This window comes from Giraffa tippelskirchi, chromosome 5 (assembly GCF_054371585.1).
Source record: "Giraffa tippelskirchi isolate mGirTip1 chromosome 5, T2T-mGirTip1v1.2.pri, whole genome shotgun sequence".
NCBI classification, from domain to species: Eukaryota; Metazoa; Chordata; class Mammalia; order Artiodactyla; family Giraffidae; genus Giraffa; species Giraffa tippelskirchi.
Genome location: NC_137279.1, coordinates 114,555,949 through 114,577,251, shown reverse-complemented (window position 1 = coordinate 114,577,251; position 21,303 = coordinate 114,555,949). Strand labels below are relative to the sequence as shown.

General features: G+C 38.4%; 1 protein-coding gene across 3 annotated transcripts in view; it reads right to left on the bottom strand.

Annotated features, from left to right (window-relative positions):
* Positions 1–21,303, bottom strand: part of VAV3 (vav guanine nucleotide exchange factor 3) — a 425,599-nt gene that overhangs the window by 180,909 nt on the left and 223,387 nt on the right. For all 3 annotated transcript variants that reach the window (XR_014054805.1, XR_014054804.1, XM_081493863.1), the window contains exons 11-15: positions 18,220–18,288; positions 16,477–16,563; positions 13,126–13,211; positions 11,436–11,568; positions 10,608–10,717 (exon numbers count right to left, since the gene is read on the bottom strand). Coding sequence is in view for 1 of the 3 variants with exons in the window: in XM_081493863.1 (XP_081349989.1) it covers positions 10,608–10,717; positions 11,436–11,568; positions 13,126–13,211; positions 16,477–16,563; positions 18,220–18,288 (485 nt within the window). In the remaining 2 variants the exon portion in view is untranslated. The remainder of the gene's footprint in view (positions 1–10,607; positions 10,718–11,435; positions 11,569–13,125; positions 13,212–16,476; positions 16,564–18,219; positions 18,289–21,303) is intronic.

Below are 21,303 nucleotides of genomic sequence, written 5' to 3'. Positions count from 1 at the left end.
GTATTTTCTTAGAGGAAGCTATATACACAGCTGACTCATTATAACAAACGGTTCCAAAACAAACTATTCTTTGTGTTAATTTCTATTTAACCCAGACAATCTGGAGACAGTAGTGACCACCAGTGCCCAGTTCAACTCTCCTGCTTGCACTGCTATTGTTCTCTTACACAAAGAAGAAAACACACATACACAATAGATCAAAGGCTCTGTTATAAAAAGCTTAGGGAGACCAACACACTAATTCAGCTTAATTTTATTTGCATTTAGTTTTAACCAGAGTAATGCTTATTTGTTGATGGAAATGTTGCCATTTATCCTTCATTCTTCCTTCTGCCTATGGCTTCTCCTTCCTTATAAGCATGCTCAGGAATGCCAGGAAAATGTCAAATAAGTATTCAATATAAGCAGAGAAAAAGAAGAGAGGTTGGTCTCCATGAGGTAATAACAGAACAAGAATACTAGTTAATATTTTCTAATGCTTTGTCATGCATGAAATGCCTTTGCATGTTTCTGGGTCCAACAGGCTACTGAAAGACTCCATTTTATGACAGCTGTGATTTTTCTGAGCACTGTCCCATGTCCTACTTCCTTTTTATTGCTGTCAGGAAGCTGCGGTTTAGTTCCTTACACTGACTTAACTGCCAATTTTGAAAGGTTATAGACAATACATTAGATTCAGCAAGAGCTGTGCAGCCTTCAACTTGGGAGATTAATGTGAATAGGTCAGTAGCAGGAGGCTCAGCACAGCCTGGGGACGATGGATCATGTCAGCGTGGATTTCATATTCATAAACAAATTCTTCATATTAAAAACTGGTAACAAAAGCCTTTTAAGGAGAAAGAAAAAAGGTTGTTTTTAGAGTGAATAATTTCTCCAGAGACCAAAAAAGCATGTGAGCAGACAAATTTAGAGATGCTTTATAAGTTGATACTTTGGTAATTGTGCTTGTGAGGTTGTGTACATGCTCAGTTGTTCAATCATGTCTGACTCTGTGACCCTCATGGACTGCGGCCGGCCAGGCTCCTCTGCCCATGGAATTTTCCAGGCAAGAATGCGAGGGTGGGTTGCCATTTCTTCTTCCAGGGGATCTTCCCGACCCAGGGATCAAACCTGTGTCTCCTGAATTGGCAGGTGGGTTCTTTACCACTGAGCCACCTGGGAAGTGCCATGCCTATAAGGTTACCAGTTCCCAAATAGAGAGAGATGAGGTTTAAACACCAAGAAAATGCCAAAGCAGATGTTATCATAGTCAAATGTCACTCCTATTCACAGCTCACCCAGAGGGTTCACCCTTGAGTCAACTCTTGACACCACCACAGCTTTCCTTCACAGCTTCTCATCTTCCTCAGTGAGCTCTCCAAAGAGGGGATTTTGGAATAAATAACAGGCACAAGTGAAGAAGAAAATGCTCCAAGAGCACAAAGAATCATCACTGACTAGAAAACTATCCTTGCTGATGGGGTCGACTACTGAGTAAAGACCAGCTCACCTTGTTGCTGCTACTGGCCTGGATTCTTGGGACCTCACAGTCCTTTCTGATAAACCACATAATACAGCTTAATGAAACCAGATACCTGAATAGCATTTTTTATATTCAATTGAACAGTACAAAATAATGCCAAATGTATATTAATAGAATTCATCCAGGTGTTTTTGTTCTGGTTTTGGTAGAGTAGAGAATATTTTGTAGCTAAATCGTCATGATGACCTAAACAAGAATTAGTTCTACTGAGAAAATCGTACTTCTACAAAAAGCCATGGTGTGGCACCAACACAGCCAAGATCTTTCTGTAGCAACACATACTCACTACATTCTCTAGGCCTAAATATCATCACCTCTGTGCTGTAAGACAAGGGTCGCTAACTACAGCCCATGATCGCTCTCTTGCTGGAATACACCACACTCATTCACTTATGTATTATCTATGGCTGTGTTATTACTACAGTGATGGAACTGAGGAGTTGTGACAGATACCACGTGGTCCACAAAGCTGAAAATATTTACTTTCTGGCCCCTGTTCCGAGAGATGAAATTCACAGTCTCAACAGACATTTACTTATATATTTAAGAAGAACCCAACAGACCTCTTAATGAAGAGAACAGAGAAGAGGAGGGAGAGGAAAGGAAAGGAAGAAGAGAATCAATATTATTATTATCCTAGGAATGTAGTAATGATGATGTAGTAGTAGTAGCCATAGCAGCAGCAGTTTGGACTTGCTATAGAATTCTCCTATTTAGCTTTGTGTAGATATTGGAGGAATCTTCAATGGACAAAAATATAAACAAAGTCTCAGTCTTTTGTATTTGCACAATAGAATGTCAAATCTGCTGCCAAACCTTTGATATCCTAAACATGGGCCTCTCATCAATCAACAACAAAGGCCACTTCTCTTGGGACACTCACCAGATCTCTTGATCCTGAACTGATGTGCAAAGTAATACAGTTTTATTCCTCCAAATCCCACAATGGTTAGGGGAGGGCTCTCTCTCTGACCTGTAGCCACTCCTCACAGGAGAAGCAGTGAGGTCAGGCATCATGGTCCATTGTGGGGAGCAGCATATGGTGGGGAGGGTCACACTCCAGGTGCCACTGAAGGGGGTTGAGACCAGGGAAATGGCAGAGGGAAGAGGCACATGAAGAGTCTCCCTTGTGATACCCATCAGGATGATGAAATGTAGATGATGACTGGACTTCAGGTGCAAAACGGAAAAGGAGTGAACCCTCTCATCTGAGTTTGACAGGTGGAAAAAATTTGTGCAGGTCACAAGGAATCAGGAGTGGGGACAGAGAGAAATACAAGGAAGTGGCTGGCTTTGAGCACCTCAGATCCTACAACTGGTTCAAGTTCTATACCCCCTGTGCCTCCCAGAGGCAAGGAAGCCTCCAATAGCATATGACTTGCATATTGTTATGCAGTTTTTAGCAGAAGTATAGATCAGATCAATATTACTTGAAAGAATATAGGTGATGTGAAAATCAGCCATTCTGCTTGGTTCTCTAAGTTCCATTCAAGCATTGGGTCAGACTACCAAAAAGACACATATACAGAAGGACAAAAAGAAACAGCTTGGAAGCATCAGGTTAGGTGTCTACACAAATGCCTACAAAAAAAAGACACATATACAGAAGGACAAAAAGAAACAGCTTGGAAGCATCAGGTTAGGTGTCTACACAAATGCCTACAAAAAAAAGACACATATACAGAAGGACAAAAAGAAACAGCTTGGAACCATCAGGTTAGGTTGTCTACAGCAACCTCATTTTTGAAGGCTTATTTAAGAAAAAAATGATATATGACATCAACTTCTAGAACTTCAGAAACTCTAATACTGCTGGTAGGAACATGTTTTTCAGTGTCTCTTACCTAAGAATCCACATTGGAATTATCATACTAGTAACATTAGACTTATCATACTAGAAAAGCTTTACCTTTACTAGGATGATAATTCTACTAGTCAGTTCTACTAGTGAAGACTATTAAAGTCTTTATCACATTAGTAAAAGTTTCTTTCCCTTGAGAACTGTTGTTATATTTTGTTGGACAGGAAGAATTTCCTAATTCATCGAGTCTTTGTGTGTGTGATTTTTTTTAATTGCCTCTGTTCTCAGGAAACTTAGTAAAATTTCAGACTTACAATAAGAACTATGATTATCCACCATGTGCCAGGCATGATGATGGGTGAGAATAACAATGACAAGATCCCTGCCCTCTTGGTGATTTTAGTCCATGAGAAGAACAGCCATGAAATACACAGATTTAATAGTAATGCCATGAATCCAAGGGCCCAGGCAATTCAGCCTTGGGGCATTGAATATAAACACAGTTCAGTTCAGTCGTTCAGTCGTGTCCGACTCTTTGCGACCCCATGAACCGCAGCACGCCAGGCCTCCCTGTCCATCACCAACTCCCTGATTCCACCCAAACCCATGTCCATCAAGTTGGCGATGCCATCCAGCCATCTCACCCTCTGTCATCCCCTTCTCCTCCTGCCCTCAATCTTTCCCAGCATCAGGGTCTTTTCCAATGAGTCAACTCTTCCCATCAGGTGGCCAAAGTATTGGAGTTTCATCTTCAACATCAGTCCTTCCAATGAACACCCAGGACTGATCTCAAGGCAACCAAAATAGACCAATGGCAATTTCATTCTTTTCTTAACATTTCAAAGAACATCAAAAGGACTATGATTCAGAGTCTACGGAAATGTATTTCAAAAGTCCCTTTTCCCCTCGCCAAAACTTTCAGACACCATAGCTATTCCAGAGCCTCACTCACCCAAAACCTAAAACTTTCCATTCCCAGACCCATGAAGCTTTCCTTTCCCCTTCTCCCAGCATTATCCATTGTCATTCAATTTAGCTTCTCTTCTAATTAGCAATAAAAAATCCTTACTCTTTAGGAGGAGAAAATATAGGCAAAATAGGGCAGGGAGGTAATAGACACCTTTAACAAGGAGGAGATTTCGGGTCTACAAACACTACACTTGGATAGTTTTTGTCTGGCCATATAATTATGATTGTGAGAGAAGACTAGTGAGGGTAAGGTTACTCATTTAGCATAGTGGTCAGAAGAGATCTCTCTCACAAAGTGATATTTAAAGCCAAGATCGGTAGGATAATGGAGCAGCTACTCAAGGAGCTAGAGGAAAGACTATCCTGGTAAGGAAACCTCACGGTTGAATGCCTGAGGTCTGTGCATATTCTCCAAAAACTGAAACACACTCAATCTGGCTACAGGAAACAGGTGTGAGATGTGGCTGAAGAGATGGGTGGTATAAAACACCATGCAGGGCCTTCTGAGGTCCTGGTAAAAATTTTGATAGTATACGAAGTGCCGTAAATAGCTAACAACAGGTTTTAAATAGGGCAGGACACAGCAGATTACCCTGGAAGCTTCTTGACAAATGGACTGATAAGGAGCTGTCAGGGAATGCAGAAGCTAATCAGAGACATGGAAGGCTTAAACCAGGGAGGTGAGGGTGAAGATTACAAGCAAGAGGTCAACTTTCATCTGCAGAGATTGGTGAGAAATTGACTACATGTGGAGGGGAAAGGCAAATCTTGACCTTCCATCTAATTATACATGAATAGATGGGATTGGGAGGAAGAGACTATTTGGATAGAAATATCAAGAGTTTGGTCTTGAAATTCAATATATAATTATTAACTGAACATTATTACATTTAGAAGCTACAGTAATTAAATTCAACTGCAATAGCTCTCTCAGTGCTATATGTCCAGGGCTTCCAATGGTGTCTGGCAACAAGGCAAAGTGCTCAATAAATATTTGGAGAATAAATGCAATTTCCTTTGATAATCACCCCTCTGGTATTCAGAATATCTGAGCAATACCTTTAGATTAAAACAAATTATATGGGATAAAATATAATTTTCTACTTAAAATGTGAAAAACATATGCATTGCTTTCATAGTCAAACTCCAAAAGGTGAATTTCAAGAAAATGTCCTTGTTTAGTGGAGCCAGAATTTGAGGAAAATGCTTTGAAACACTGTTCTGTGTGACCTCTGATTATTTAAATTTTTCTTTTAATTCTGTGGCATGTGTGCTTTTTACGGTGAGTGACCTCAAATTCCTTCTGGAAGTAAATGGGGAATAAATTAGAAGGACACACTTGAGGCTCAGATTAAACTCGACTGGTGGAGTTTTGTGGCTGGAGTTCCACTCCTGCTCCCACCCCACACAGGAGAACACTCCCTTTCAGGGGTTCATCCTGGGGAATGAAACTTGGGGGCTGTCCCCCACAGATGACAATGAAGCCTGGTCCCAGAGCCCCTCCTCAGCTCCGGAATTTCCATACGCCCTCTTCCTTCATTTCTCCTCACTCCCATTAGTCTTAGCATTTAACAGATACATACCGTGGGCTCACGTATTAGCAGACATTACTGGTCCCTTTGCTATTTTTCCGTAGATGAACCATGTGGCACTGTGCCTGGCATATGGCACACAGTGAAGAAATCTTAGGTAGTATGGTGATCATGACATATGCATCTTCCAGGGGGCTTTCCTTATTCAAGGGAGTAAACATAAATTTCTAGAATTTCAAAAATCGGGTCAAGTCAGTCAGAAGAAATTGCAGGCAAAAGGACCTTTCAGTTCCCTTCAATTAAATACTACAGAGGCTGGTTCAGAATCGACCACTTGCTACCATGTGCAATGCATTGTCCCTCATTCTACTTTTTCTTTCTTTAACTCTTCCTTTTAAAAGTCTTTTTATTCTATTATTGAATTCTTTTATTTCATATTTTACCCAACATGGACTTATTTCTGGAACGTGTAAGGACACCGTCGGATCCTCCAATTCCTAGTCACAGTGGAAAAAAAAAAAGAAAAAAAGAAAGAAACCTAGCTCCAGTTTTAGATAACAGGATTTGAGTCCGGGTGCTTATTTTAGCACTTCCTGGATAAAGAAAATGCTGTGAACTAAGGTCCTGAACCCTATTGTAAATGATATAGTATTGAACTTGTACAAATGTGCTGAAATACTCCAGCGATTGCTCATTTCCTGAGCTGCAAAATGAGTATGACAGGGTTTATTAATGCAAATCTAACAGGAGAAAACATTAAAAACATTTGATTTAAGGAATTTGGGGAAAACATGTCCAGAGCTTCCTAGCAACTTTTATTTATTTATTTACTTATTTACGGCTGTGCTAGGTCTTCGTTGCTGTGCGCGGTCTGTCTCTAGTTGCAGTGCATGGGGTTTTCTGAGTGGCTTCTCTTGTGGAGCCCAGCCTCTAGAGCACTGGGCTCAGTAGTTGTGGTGCACGGGCTTAGTTGCCCCACGGCATGTGGGATATTCCCAGACCAGGGATCGAATCAGTGTCCTCCGTATTGGCAGGCAGGTGGATTCTTTACCAGTGCATCACCAAGTAAGTCCAGCTTTCTAACAATATTTTTAACATGGCTATGGGTAGTGTTCACATCTGCACTTAGCAACATTATTAGGAAAACTAGCTTAAGCTAATAAATACATTTGCCATCCTAAGGCACACATAACTAAATGGAATTGTGCGAGAGAGTGACAGAAAGCCCTTTTGGAAATAAGAATAAGTAATGTGCATCAATCAGGCTTTTAAAGATCTAAATGTATTTTTTAGAGTGGGATCCCAAGAACTATAGCTCTCAAACATATTTGACTCAAAAACTGTTTCACCAATCTCAAGAGCAATCAGTCCTGCTACCACTTGTCACAGGAAAAAAAAAAAAGAAAAAAAGATTTCCTTCTTCCTGACCTATCCAAGTGGGTCACTGCTGCTTTTCTCTCTGTGAAGTCTTTCTTCCGGAAGTTTGCCAAGTTCTGCTGTGGTCCACTGCATATTTTAAATGTTGGAAGTGGCTATGGCCAAAGAAGGTCAGAAAATATGACTTCTGAGTGGGGTTGGGGGAGTGCTAGGGAAAGACAGATGCTGCGATTTAGGTCAGCTCTGGGGAGATGATTTGCGTTTACCAGATACTTACTGTTTATTGGTGTTCATGCTTTTCTATGATCCTTTTTAATATTTTAAATTAAGAGCAGTATTTTAAACTCCCTAAAGGTGATTTGCAATTTTTTTAAATAAAAATGATCCAATCATCCTATAAACAGCAGAACTGCCATCTTCTGTAAATAGAACTGGCAAGCATTTCATCAGTCTTAAAATACCACCTCCTTTGATTTCCTGCAACCCTTCCACCAACACCTCCCTCCCCCAAGTTCCTTAAAACAACACTCCAGAATGCTGTAGGGGGACTTACAGGACCCCTGTTATGTCAAAGATACTTGAAGAAATGATCTGCATCAAGACACAAGGCTTGCTGTTTTATCATGCATTATCAGGAAGGCTGCAGGACTTCTTAGTTTTCTTTTATTCTCCATGGCTTACAGAATAAGAGTACTAGAACTTTAGATAATGGGTAGAATAGAAAAATTTGAGCCATAAGCAAAATTTTAAGCCCAGACTTACCCAGATTATTCTACGTTTCTGAGCACAAGACAAGCAAGACCTGTCTTACAAAGCTGGGACCAGGGCTTTCCTGCATAACAAGCTTCAAAAGAGAAGGGAGGAAATAAAATAATGGAACATTCTGATGCTCGAATAAAATCCTAATTTTATTTTGCTTAATTTTAATTCCCATGCCATATGCAGCATAATCTCTGCTTAAGGAAGCCCTCAACTTTGAGCAATTCTCAAGAAAAGGTATCATCTGCATGGGCAGCCAGGGATACTCTGAAATGCAAATAGTCATGATGGATGTTTAATTACATTGCTGAGGTGCTTCGATGATGCCCACAATAAAGACTTCCACCCAGCTTCCCTGTGTGTGATGCAGCCATCTTGCTTGTGGTAGAACAATTTAAACCTCTCCATACTCTTCTTGCATGTATACACCTTTAAGGCAGGGACTGAGAGTTGCCTACAAGTACCCACTTCTCCTTGCTTTCATAATAGGAGAACCTTGCTTCATAGCCAAGCATACTCCTGCCCAGAATGAAGACTGCATTTTCTAGACTCCCTTGTCAGATATGGCCACACGACTAAGTTCTGGTCAGTATTATGCACAGAAGTTTGTGGTGTTTCTTCACAGGATCCTTGAAAGTGAGGATCACCTTTTGCTGCCTAGAATGTAGCTTTTATAGCTGGAGTTCCAGCTATCTTGGACAACAAGGTGCGAACATTGAGGACAAAAGCCATGCAGACAATGGCAGAGCAGGAAGATCTGAGCCTGGCTTCCAGACAATACCCAGAGAGCCAGTATCCCACCCCTGTCTACCTACCCCAGATTCCTTTCCATGAAAAACAGAGATAAGCATCCGTCTTGTTGAGTCTCTTGTATCCAGAGTTTAGCTGTCTGATTTACGGCAAGTGAACAAAATATTAAGTGATACACCTATCAGTACAGTCCAAGGAGCCTGCTGACTGTGGATAACAAACTTAACTTTTCTCCTCTGCAGAAATTCCTTCACTCATGTAAAGATTAAACAAGCAGAACCCATAAGAAAATACCAGCATAGCATCCTTCCCACAGGAGCAAAGGGGCGTTAAGGTCAACTCTGTCTCTGCACATAATCAGCAACCCCACATCCTGTCACCCCAGCCCCAACTGCTCAAGTCCAAACACTGCCTATCACTTGAAACCTCTCTAAAACAGCACACTTGGTTTATGAGGTAGTCCACAGCTCATCAGAGAATGGGCGGAGGTCACCAACTACATCACTTGTGCCCCGAAACAGAGAGGTCCCTATACAATAGTCATTTTATGGATGCATGCAAATACTAAGCTCTTTTAATTACTATAATCAATAACAATACATTAAAAAAAAAAACTATAATAGTATACTGAAAGATGCATTCTGATTTTGTAAGTCCCTAGGGGTCCTAGGATCCGAAATACAAAGCAATATTAAATAACAGTGATAACAACAGATAATGTTTGCTATTCACACCATATCCTGCTGTTGTACTATCTTGCCACCATATTGCTTGACACATAGTATCTGGAATTCAAAATATCATTATTCTTATTTTACCAAGGAGGAAACTGAGGCTCTGAGAGGTTAAATAAATTGGCTGAGACTGCAGCCAGTTCCTGACAAGGGTCATTGCTGAACCCAGAATTGCCTATAAGGTTAAAATTATTTTAGCTGCACAATCTTATCTTTCAGAATTTTAGAAAAAATAATCCAAGGAAATTTTCTATTTTTCTCACTTAAGAACTACAATAAAATATTCTAATCTTATCTCCATTTTATATCAATATAAACATTTCCAAAAACAAAGCAAAGGAAAAAGCAAACAAAAATCCAATTGAATTTGTCTGCAAAAGGTAAATTATGTTAGAATACAAATGAAGCAAATCACAAAAGTGTTTTTCCTTAATTTCACCTTCTGCTACCAGTTTCAGGGTGACCTATATGTTTCCATAACAAGGGTCATTATACACACCTTTTAATCCATGAACCTCAAAACTGAAAAAAAAACTCCTATAATGACATATTCTTGTATAATTACATCTCTGTATGCCATTCCCTTTGAAACAAGTCTGATTTATTTCCTACCTCTTTGTTGAGTCTCCACTTTAATAAAAGGAAAAAGCAGAGAGGAATTAGGCCCTGAAAGCATTCACTGAATATGTCAAGCAATTTACCCAGAATTCAAAAAAGAAATGAGTTAAAAACAAACAGGAGGAACAAACTAATCTGTTTAAAATGAGATTTTTGCATGTATGAATGTGTGTGTGTGTATCTGGGAGTATTTCTACTTAAAGACATATACAAAACATGGCAATTACATTAAAAGTTTATCAGTAGAATAATTAAAATTTTCAGAAGCTGCTGAAAGCTAAAGAATTAAAATACACCCATGAGAAGAAAGTCAAACAGAAGACTGGAGCTCCCTCTTTCTTTTTTTTGCAGAAATTCACCAAGACATTTCTCCTAGGAGACCAAAGTTATCCAGCTGACAGCCCAGTAGCATAGCGCTCACGCTCAGTGTTTTCACAACCTCTGTACACATGCTACAAACATGACAGGACATTTATTGGTAGTTCATAGTTCATAAGAGACTTATGCAGTAGAAAAAAAGCACTTTTAAAAGTAGAAATACTCACAAAGCCATTTCAAATTGTTCCAGCCATTTTTTCTTTAAATCTTTTGTTTTGCAATAAAATTCTAACCCATTTTGTCCTTGGATATGGATGAGGTAGAAGCCATAAGACCACTGTTAAAATTAATATTCCTCAGGTTAATAGGTATCATTCATTAATAACATTGTGTTTTCAAATCACTAAAACACCACCATCACTATCCACAAAACCTCTCATAACATTATCATCAAACTGTGAACGATCAAGATTATTGTAGTCAACTTCATATCTATAACAATTGCTATGCCAAGTGCATTTTGTTGCCATGTTTATCAAGGCATTAGAGAGGATCATATCACCTGTGGCACTGTCTAATTATTCCTCAGAGAGGCTTGTCTCTAATTAATCTCTAGAAACAAAAAGACATGATCAATGAGCTGCCTCTCACATTACTGTAGCTCAGTTGGTAAAGAATCCACCTGCAATGCAGGAGACCCCGGTTTGATTCCTGGGTCAGGAAGATCCCCTGGAGAAGGGATAGACTATCCACTTCAGTATTCTTGGGCTTCCTTTGTGACTCAGCTGATAAAGAATTCACCTGCAATGCAGATGACCTGGGTTCGATCCCTGGGTTGGAAAGATCCCCTGCAGAAGGGAAAGGCTACCCACTCCAGTATTCTGGCCTGGAGAATTCCATAGACTGTATAGCCCATGGGATCGCAAAGAGCTGGACACGACCGAGTGACTTTCACTTTCACATTACTGTAATCTTTCACATTACTGTAATAGCATACGTTCCTTGAATAGTCAAAGTTATGAGTAAATTACAGTTGTTCATTTCCAAGAATTTACCTTTTTATTTTCTTTATCAGTTGTAGGATTGTTGGCTATTTTGTACTGCTGAAGATCTATTATTTCCTTCATTTCATAGTTATCACCTTTCCTTTTACATACAATCACTGCCAAATCAAATAAGAAGATATGCCTGAGAGAGAGAGGGCAAGAGAGATTGATTTATTTAAATAGCTTGGAAGAATGTGTGTTAATTCTTCCCAGGTAAAATTTAATTTATCCCGTGAGTTAAAGACAAAGACAATGCTGCACACTGAAAGAATGAGCCGCATGTCCTGGCACTGCCCTTTACTAGATGAATAACCCTGTGGTACCTCAGTTTCCACATTTAAAAAACAGGCAAAATTATAACAAGAATAATATGCACACTGCAGGGTTGCTGCCAGGAACAATTAAGTCATAAAGTGCTGTTCATGAACCAGTACTTTTTTCTTTCAGTTTAAAAGATAAACACCTATGGGAAAATATTAATGACAACAATAGCGGTTAACGTCCACCCCTGTTACTAGGAGTGGGCTAGATTGCCTCGAGAAGCATTCATCCCTTCCACAAAGATGACTCACTTAATTTAAATCCCCAGGACCATCTCCTGAGGTAAGTATTATCATCACTGTCATTTTATTGAGGAGGAAGCCGAGGCTCAGAGAAGTTGGATAACTTTCTCAGGGTCACACTGCTTAGTGGCTGCAAAGCAGGACTCACTCTTGGGTCTACTTGTGGAACCTGTGCTTTGCCCTGTATACTGCTCCCATGTTTTAACGGACAGCTTGAGATACAAACTGAGTTGTGCATGACCCCAATGTGAGCAACAGAAATCATGGTTAAATTTACACGGTTAAATTTACATGGTTAAATTTTGATATTTCTCTATCTCATTAAAAGCAATGTAATTGAGGGAGAAAACAAATCTTATAAATCCTATCATCCAATACCAACACTTGTATCTTTTTGAAAACTCTCAGTCAGTGATTAACACATATACACTGTGATAATGAGACATTCACACAGCCTTATTACTTGCATCACTTTCAAAGCCTATTTTCTGGGAGAGGCTAAAAGGATGTGTCTCCCCTGGGACCTACCTTTAGAGCCTGGGTGTCAAGGTGGACGCAAGAGTGACGCTGCCCCCTACTGGTTAACTTTCTAGTCTCCTAAAGTTCCAGAAAATGGCCATTTCAACCAAATACATCGGTTGAACAACCACATATATATACATAATTAGGGACACCAGGCAAGCTGACTAATCTTTAAGGAATACACCTACATATTTCCCTCAAGAAAATCTCACTAAATGGCCCTTATTTGGACTTCATTCTTAAGACATGTTGTATTACTTTTAATTATTTTATAATGCATACCAAAAGGTAAAATTAAACAATGGTGTTATTATGGTAGCTGTCTATTATTGCTTTATTTCTACTCTCATTTTAATGTGTACTTTTTTACTCCAGCTGACACTCTAGATTTTTCTTTTCCTTCTGAAGAACTCAAACTTGGGGAAATCAACAGATACCAGAAAAAGAAGGGAATACTTAATATGTCCATAGAAATCAAAAAGCCATCGATTGGCCTCTTCCCTTATTTTTATTCCTTTATTTCACTCCTTTATTCTAAAGGAAATGTCCTTAAGATTTTCTCAATTTCCTGATACTAATAACGTGTTTTGAAAGTAAGTACTGATCCTTCTCACCTTTCTTGTTTTGTATGTTTGTCTAGAGTGGTTATTCGAATTTCACCATCTCCCTGAGGTCGTCCAAAAAGCAAAACAGGTTGGTTCTAAAATAGAAAATGTACATGTCTCAGTTTTTCATAATCACATAAATACAGAAATAAATATTAGTGAGGATATTTTCTAGGCACAACTTCCTTAGAGCAAATTTTATCATTTTACCTTTTTAGCACATTTACTCTAAAAAGCTCAGGTCTGTATGATACACTTTCAAAAACAGCCTGTCTGTGTTCATCCCAGTAGACATACTGAAGACATTAATTAATTTTACTTACAACCCTAATGGAGAAGTTAGCTACCAAAAGAGAAAATTAATTGGAATAATTCAAGTCACAAGACAGTTACAACTGATACTTACTGAGCATCCACTGTGTGCTAGCCACTGTAATAAGTACAGGACAGAATGATATAGACCCTGCCCTCATGAAACATACTGCCCATGGGGTGACAAATATTCACCGAAGTATATAATCACAAATGTGTGATTGCATGAAAGAAGAGCAGAAGAAGCATGCGTAGCTGGAGGACCTAATTTGGTCTAGGGAGTCAAGGATGGCTTCCTTGAGGCTAAGATCTCAAAAATGAAAAGTCCTGACTTAATGATTAAAAATAATAAGCCATTTCCCCAGAGGCAGACAATAAGAAGTTTTAAGTATTTATGAGCACGTAATCTACAAGGTGCTAAAGGATAAAAGAACTGACTGAAAATATCAGTGACATCTGTGAGATTACATTCTAATAAATAAGATATGTAATTAACTATACTACAAAAAAGTATAAAGATAAAGGTTTCCTATGAAAATTTCAGGGTTTTTTTGCAGAAACAGGAAATTCCATCTTAAAATTCATATGAAATCACAAAGGATCCTTAATAGGTAAAACATAACAAAGGTCAAAGTTAGGGTCTCATACTTCCTGATTTCAAAACTTATTACAAAACTATGGTAATCCAAACAGTGTGGAACTGGCATAAACACAGACATCTAAACCAGTGTAACACAACAGAACGTCCAGAAATAAGGCCTCATATAAAGGTCAAATGATTTTTGACAAAAGTGCCAACACCATTTGGTGGGGGATAGGACAGCCTTTTCAACAAACAGCGCTGGGGAAACTGGATATGCACAGGCAGAAGAATGAAGTTGGGTCCTTAAACTGTTTTCAAAAACTAACTCAAAATGAATCAAAGAGCTAAAAATACAAGACTTAAAGAAGAAAACATAGGGGAAAAGGTTTATGACGTTGGATTTAGTAATGACTTCTTAGGACATCAGAAGCACAGGCAAAAAAAGAAAAAGTGGACTTCATCAAAATTTAAAATTTTGTGCAAATAACACTATTAACAGAGTAAAAAGGCAACCCACAGAATGGGAAAAAATATTTGCAAACAAAAGTGTGGTAAGTATTGATATTCAATAATTCATAAAGACAGAAAGTGGAATGGTGGTTGCCCGGGGCTGGGAGGAAGGCAGGATGAAGAGCTAGTGTACAATTTAAAAGGGCAAATCTAATATATTTGACCACAATGAAAACAGCTATCTGGGCAATGTGCTATGGAATTACAAAGAAAAGGGGAAATGGCAGATTAGGGAGAGAGTCTTTTTTGTTTTTAATTGGACATCGAAGAAATTTGATAGGAAATTATGAAAAAAGATATTCTGGGCTTTGACAACATTATAATAAAGGCATAACTATAAAAATGTATGGCAGGGACTTCTCAGGCAGTCCAGTGGTTAAGACTCCACGCTTCCAAAACAGGTGGCACAAATTCAATCCCTGGTCGGGAACTATTAATTAGATCCCACACGCCGTGTCACCAAACACACACACAAAAGAAATGAAAACAAAAACCAAGGTAGGGCAAATCAGAGACCTTACAATGCAGCAGGAGAGCTGTAATGTAAAGTATGTGGGCAGTTATTAGCTGGATAGGTTTAGGAATACAGATTAAGGCCAAATCTTTGAGGACCTTAAATATCCATGTTAAGGAATGTTGACTGAATCCTGAAGGTAACAAAACTCTGACAAGTTTGGGAAAGAAAGCAAATGGAGAAATCCACATTTTGGAAACACAGCTATGTGAAGAGGTAATTAGAGGCTACTCTGATTGGAAAGGTGGCAGACGGAGTCCTGAAAAGGGAAAAGGGCTGTATGTGTGGAAAGAAAGACACAGACCAAAGATGTTTCAGAAAAAGAAGCAATAAAACTGCCCTACCAAGAAAAGTATCTTAAATCCATTCGTTTATCTGTTTTCTCTACCCACAGCCTTAACCAGGCTTCCATCAACTCTCTCTTGAAACCACCTCAACAGCTTGCTGACTGGTCTGCCTGATGAAAGAGTTTTCTTGACACATAAATCAGACTGTGAAACCCTCTGGTAAGAACCTTTCACTAGCTTCCTGCTGCAATCCCCCAGTGCCTTGTCCGCCAAGGCTGTGGGGTGCAGTTCTCCTGTCCTCCTCCCTCATTCACTTCTTTCACTCTCAATTTCCAGCCTCTCTTGTCTTGCAGCAGCAGCTTCTTTTTAATTTTTACTTTTTGGCTATGCCACACAGCATGTGGGGTCTTAGTTCCCCACCCCCTGTATTGAAGGATTGAACCCGTACCCCCTGGATTGGAAGCACAGAGTCTTAACCACTGGACCAGTAGGAAAGTCTCCTGGCTCTTGCCCGTTTCTGGGCATTTCACTTGCTATGACTCCTGCCTGGAATCCTCTCTCTACAGACCTTCATGGCTTCTTCTCATCCTTCATGCTCAAATGACAAATGCCTCAGAAGGACTTTTCCTGAGCATCTTATCTAAACTAGGACTCCCCTCACTAGCCTCTGTTGCAACAACCTGTTCACAGCATTCATCTCAATAGAGCAGTTTTAAACTCTCTTTTTACTGTGTCCTCACCCATGAGATCATGTGGTTCCTAGTTATAGCCCCAGCCCCAAGCAAAACAGCTGGCGCACAGCAGTCACCCAGTAAATATACATAAAATGAATATATTAACAGGGCTCCGCCATGAGTATGTATGGTGGTGAGGATAAGGAGAGAAAAAAAATGGATCCAGTGTTTAGAGTTGGGAATACTAGGGGCAGAGGCACCACAATGTGATCAGGGACAAGCGATGGCAGAAGGTCCCTGGACAGCAATGTGTCACAGGTGCCACTGAACATTCATCCCTATGGAGTCTGTCAAACAGAAGTCGGAAAAAACCTAGAACAACAGAAACTTGAAGGTAAACTATTTTTTCTTCAAAAACAACTCCTAGAATGTCCCCCAAGCTTTGGGTTAGAAAAGCTGGATGGAATGATAATTACATACCAAATTTTCTATAGATAGCTGAAACTGTTTAATTTCACGAAGGGTCTCATTATCTCTTTTCACTTCATTCACATATTGTGCCAAGTCCTAAAGAATAAAGGGGAGAAAAAGAAGGCACGATAAGATCAGACAAGAGATGAGCACTGTTTGAAAAGAAACACATCATTAATTTCATTAGTGATAAAAGTTACCGCCATAACTTTTCAACGACAATGAAATGAAAGCCCAGTCAATCAAAGCTGCATCTCAAAAGCAATTTAAAACTGTCTGGAGTACAGCTGGGAAGACTGAAGCCTTGTCCTTTACCACACCCTTGAGAAGAGTGAAGATCAAACTCTAAACAAACAAAATACGCTGCCATGTGGAACAACAAAAAAGGAAACCAGGTCGGGAGCATGTAAATTCCAAATGCTGACCTTGAGGGAATCACACTTGTACTTGGGTTAGAATGAGGACAATCATGAAGGATGAGACAGGACAGAAAAGTGACTAAAAGTGAGACAAGGAATCCAGCAGGGCTGTTGTCTGTAACCAATTAAGTGTCTTAGTTCTGGGGAGCATTCAGTCAGGGGCGCCTGGTCAATTTCAAAGAGTTAATAAAGGGGAAGGAAAAAAGAGGAGAGAAACCAGCGAGTGAGAAAATGAACGAAAGAGCACAAACATCACTGGCCTTACTTTTCCATGTGCCTTTTCCTACTTTGAAACATCTTTTCTCATATTTGAGGAAACATTAGCTAATCTTTCCATACCGTAACCAGCTATTTTTATTATAGGTGCTCCAGATTTTTCCTGTTTCCTGGGTTCTTTTTCTTTTTTTCCCCTGCCCTCTTATATTCATCTGCAACAGCAGGAACAGAACTCAGACAAAAAGCAGTTCCTAACTTTGTTCTAAATGAAAGCCCGATTTTTCATAGACTATCTCTATAAGAGATTTCTTTAAAAAGCTAAAAACTTGGTATCATTTTTTTAATAATAATAAATAATTGTGTGCTGCTTCCTGGCATGGTTATTCCAGTCAGCTCAACAGCAGAGCTAACGCTGAGATTTGCATAGGGACGCGGGTAAGCATTATGCGTTGCTCTGAGTAGAGTCATGTTGGCATTTTGTCTCTAGAACAAATACTTGGGTATGCTTTAAGTTGGGGCAAATATTATTTCTTTCAAAGTCTAAGTCAAGCATAGCATGGAAATTGGGGTTTTATGCACTGCCAAATATGTTCAAAATGCCTGCCTTTATCTACTTGTATTGACAGTTCTTAATTTTCAGATTTACCAGAAATAGAAACCCAGATTGATCCACTTTACTGATGTACAGCATCCACGATGATAAACCTGGCAGACAACCACACTTGAGGAAAACAAGTCACATCAGTGTTCTAAAGTCATCAGCTAACCTGCTGCTTGCATAAGTCAACAGTTTTCTACCAGTAGCCATAAAAAGAATGTGAAATAAAACTTTTCTATTTAATCATTCCTGGTGGTTATGGAAGGGGACATGCTTTCATAAATAACAAAAGTTATTTTAATATACCTCTTGGTTTTAGTTTTTGTCCAATAATTAAATCCATGCAAGTCTATCAATTTCAGTTAAAAATACCCAGCTCTCCCCACTAACAATAAAACGACATAAATATAGATATTATAATATCTATTAGCATATCATACATATGTATTAGCAGTTTGTAGTCACTGCTTTCCAGTAAGAATGAGAAGTACAAACAAGTTAATGATGCATTTGTCTTACCTTCATTGCATCAAGAGCCAGTTTCAGATTTGCTTTCTCCATAGGATCAGTGGTATGTTTGACCAGCTCCTATTTGGAAGATATGGTTTAGTGCTACTTTCACCAAATTAAAACAAAAACTAAAGAAAACATTTTACAAATAAACCACTTTATCATTATTTGCACCATAAAGTGATAAATCTAACATAACCAGGCTCTGTCTTCATCAAAAATTTCAAACTGTAAGATCAACTAGACATCAGAAGAACACAAGACGATGGTCAGAAAGTTTTCCTTTCAAAGCTGAACTTGAATTCTATCACCCACTATCATACTGACACTCTTGCCAGATGTTAGGAAAGATCCCCTCCTGACAACTGACAGATGCTTTTCATTCATCGTCAAACTTGCCTTCTTTATTACTTTTAATTCTGATGGCTACATCTCTCCTACATGGAGAGATGTACGCCATTATGTCTCAGGGGGATTATACTTTTCTCTTTGTTGCTATTACTGTTACTTGTTAGTTCATCTTAAATGTCAGCCTATTCGTCAGTCTTTCAACTTTCTTTGTCTGCACCTTAGAAATCAGTTATCATTCCCCAGATTTTCACCTTAGTCTTCTGTTATTCTTACTTTACATACTCTATGAATTCTATCACAACCATTGCCATAGCATCACCTACTACCTAGTGGGACAGTTCACTCTCAAATGAATGTGCTCAATCTAGAATTCACGCCTGAGTCCCAGACGCAAATGTCCTATTAAATAGTTCTGCCTGATATCTCACAAGACCCTCAAGTCCAGCATGTCCAAATGTAATGAACCTTCACCCACATTCCTACTCTTGTTCCTGTTTATGTTTTACTGAATGATGGCACCTTTATCACTTAAGCCAAAACCTAACAGGTGTCCCTGACTCTTCCCTCTCTCTCTCTCACTATGTTCTGTTGATGCTAACTTGATCCTTCTCCTTGCAACCACCTCCACTGCCACTACCTTGGCTCAAGTCAATGCTCTTTTTCAAATAGGCTTCTGTTTCATCTTCCACCTGGCCGTCTTTCCTCACTACTCTATTCACTATTGACTATTCTATTATTTCCTCACTAATCTATTCACTCTACTCACATCAGAGTTAAGTCTCTAAATGTAAGTTAGATCCTGTTATTTGAACTTCTTGGAAACCCCAAAAGCTTCAGGCTGTCATTCATTCTTCACAGATGCCTCAAAATCTGAATTCTTCAAACCTCCCTCAACTTCTCTCTTCACTTCCATTCTAACAATCCATGTCCTATTTCTACTAAATTAATTGCAATTCTCAAAACACGTTCTAATATCTGATCCCATTAGGCATGGTGTTTTCTCTCCTCGAAAACCCTTTCTCTCTAATCCACATGTCAAGCCGTTATTCTTCCTTCAAAGCTCAACTCAAGAATAGCTCCTCTGCGAAGCTTTCTATGACAGAGGCCTCTATTCAAGCCATAATTAACTAGGTCTTTATTTGTACCACCTTTGTACCTTTGGCATACTTATCACATTGTATTGTATTTGGCAAATTACTTTTCATTTTCCCTATCTAAACAGTGAGATTTGTCAGTGTGAGGAGGGCAGTTTTATATTGTTGAGAATCTCACACTACAATGTGGAACATGGAAGCCATTCAGAAGTCTTTGCTGAATTCAAAACCATTAGTGTTTCCAGTAAACAGAACCTACAAACATCAAACCTGTTAAGTATAATAAACTTGTTTGTTATATTCATTTCTATTTTTACTTTTCCTCTATTAAATAATAAAAGTAAAGTATTCTCAAAGTTGCAAACCCCACTATAAAATATTTTAATTTTATAAATCTGTGATTGCAAATCATAAGGCATTTGAAAAATTATTTGCCCACTAAAATACAGTAGTAAGTAGAAAATGTTCAATTCACATCACATGTATTCAACATATTTCTAAACAGTAGACAAATTAATTCTACTCTACATTATTTTGAGATGGAAAAACATTTCTAGAATTTTTATCTAGGTGTGGTATCCCAGATAAAACTTTCCCTACTTAAAAAAAACCATCATGGAACTAAATATACTTTCAAATTTAAAATATCAAACAACCCAAGAGAAATTAGGGGGAAAAAAGTTCACTGATTTTCTAAAAGGTATGGTCATATTTTATACTTTTATAAGTCTGTCTAAAATCTTTTAAGTGACCAAAATAGGTATTTCTTGAAAACTGCACCTTTTAAATTCTTCAATCAATATTTGACTATGCCAAAATTACAAAATAAATTGTCATCTTCTTCCATGATATGTTTTTAGCTTGATGATATCTCAGAAACTGACTGTCTAAGTCTTCCTTATTATTTTTTCATAAAATTCAATTTGATTAAGTTTCCTTGAGTTTAGGTCTCATAAATGTTTTAATGCATTTTTAAGGAATAATAAGGGTTGGAATTTTTCTGATTTCTCAGTAGAACAAAAATAGAAATGACTAATAATTTTGCAGCTACAGTTCAAGAAATTTAATATACAAGATGTATAAAGCATAGCAAATTCAGAATTATATTCACATACAGGTAGTAGATCTTTTTAAAATGACATTTCACAAGCATCAGCAGAGCTGACAGACTAATACAGTAGGACATTTCTTTGGAGCAGAACTAATGAGTCTCCTGGTACAGCTATCAAATTAAATTTATAAGACTCTCCACCCTCATTAGAAGACTAACCGTGGAAACCATAAGCTTTGGGGTTATAACAAGAATCACTTCAAAATAAATGTAGTCTTATTATAATTTAGTATAGCAGAAAGCAACACAGAATGTGACACAATTCTCTTTCATTTATGGTTATAAGGCACAAGTTCTAACACAATTAACCTGCCAAAACTCAAGTGTATCACAACACTGAGATTCTAATCAATGATTACTGCTAATGACAGAAGATTTGGTTGTTGAAGGGATATTTGTATTTGTTTTGCATGTTTTTAAACTAAAAAAATTTTTTTGAGCCACTTCTGTTTGCAAGACATAAAACATAGCTTTGTGAAAGGTACAGAATTACCTTCACACAAAAGGAGGAAAAATTTTCCAGCTGTTCTATTATTT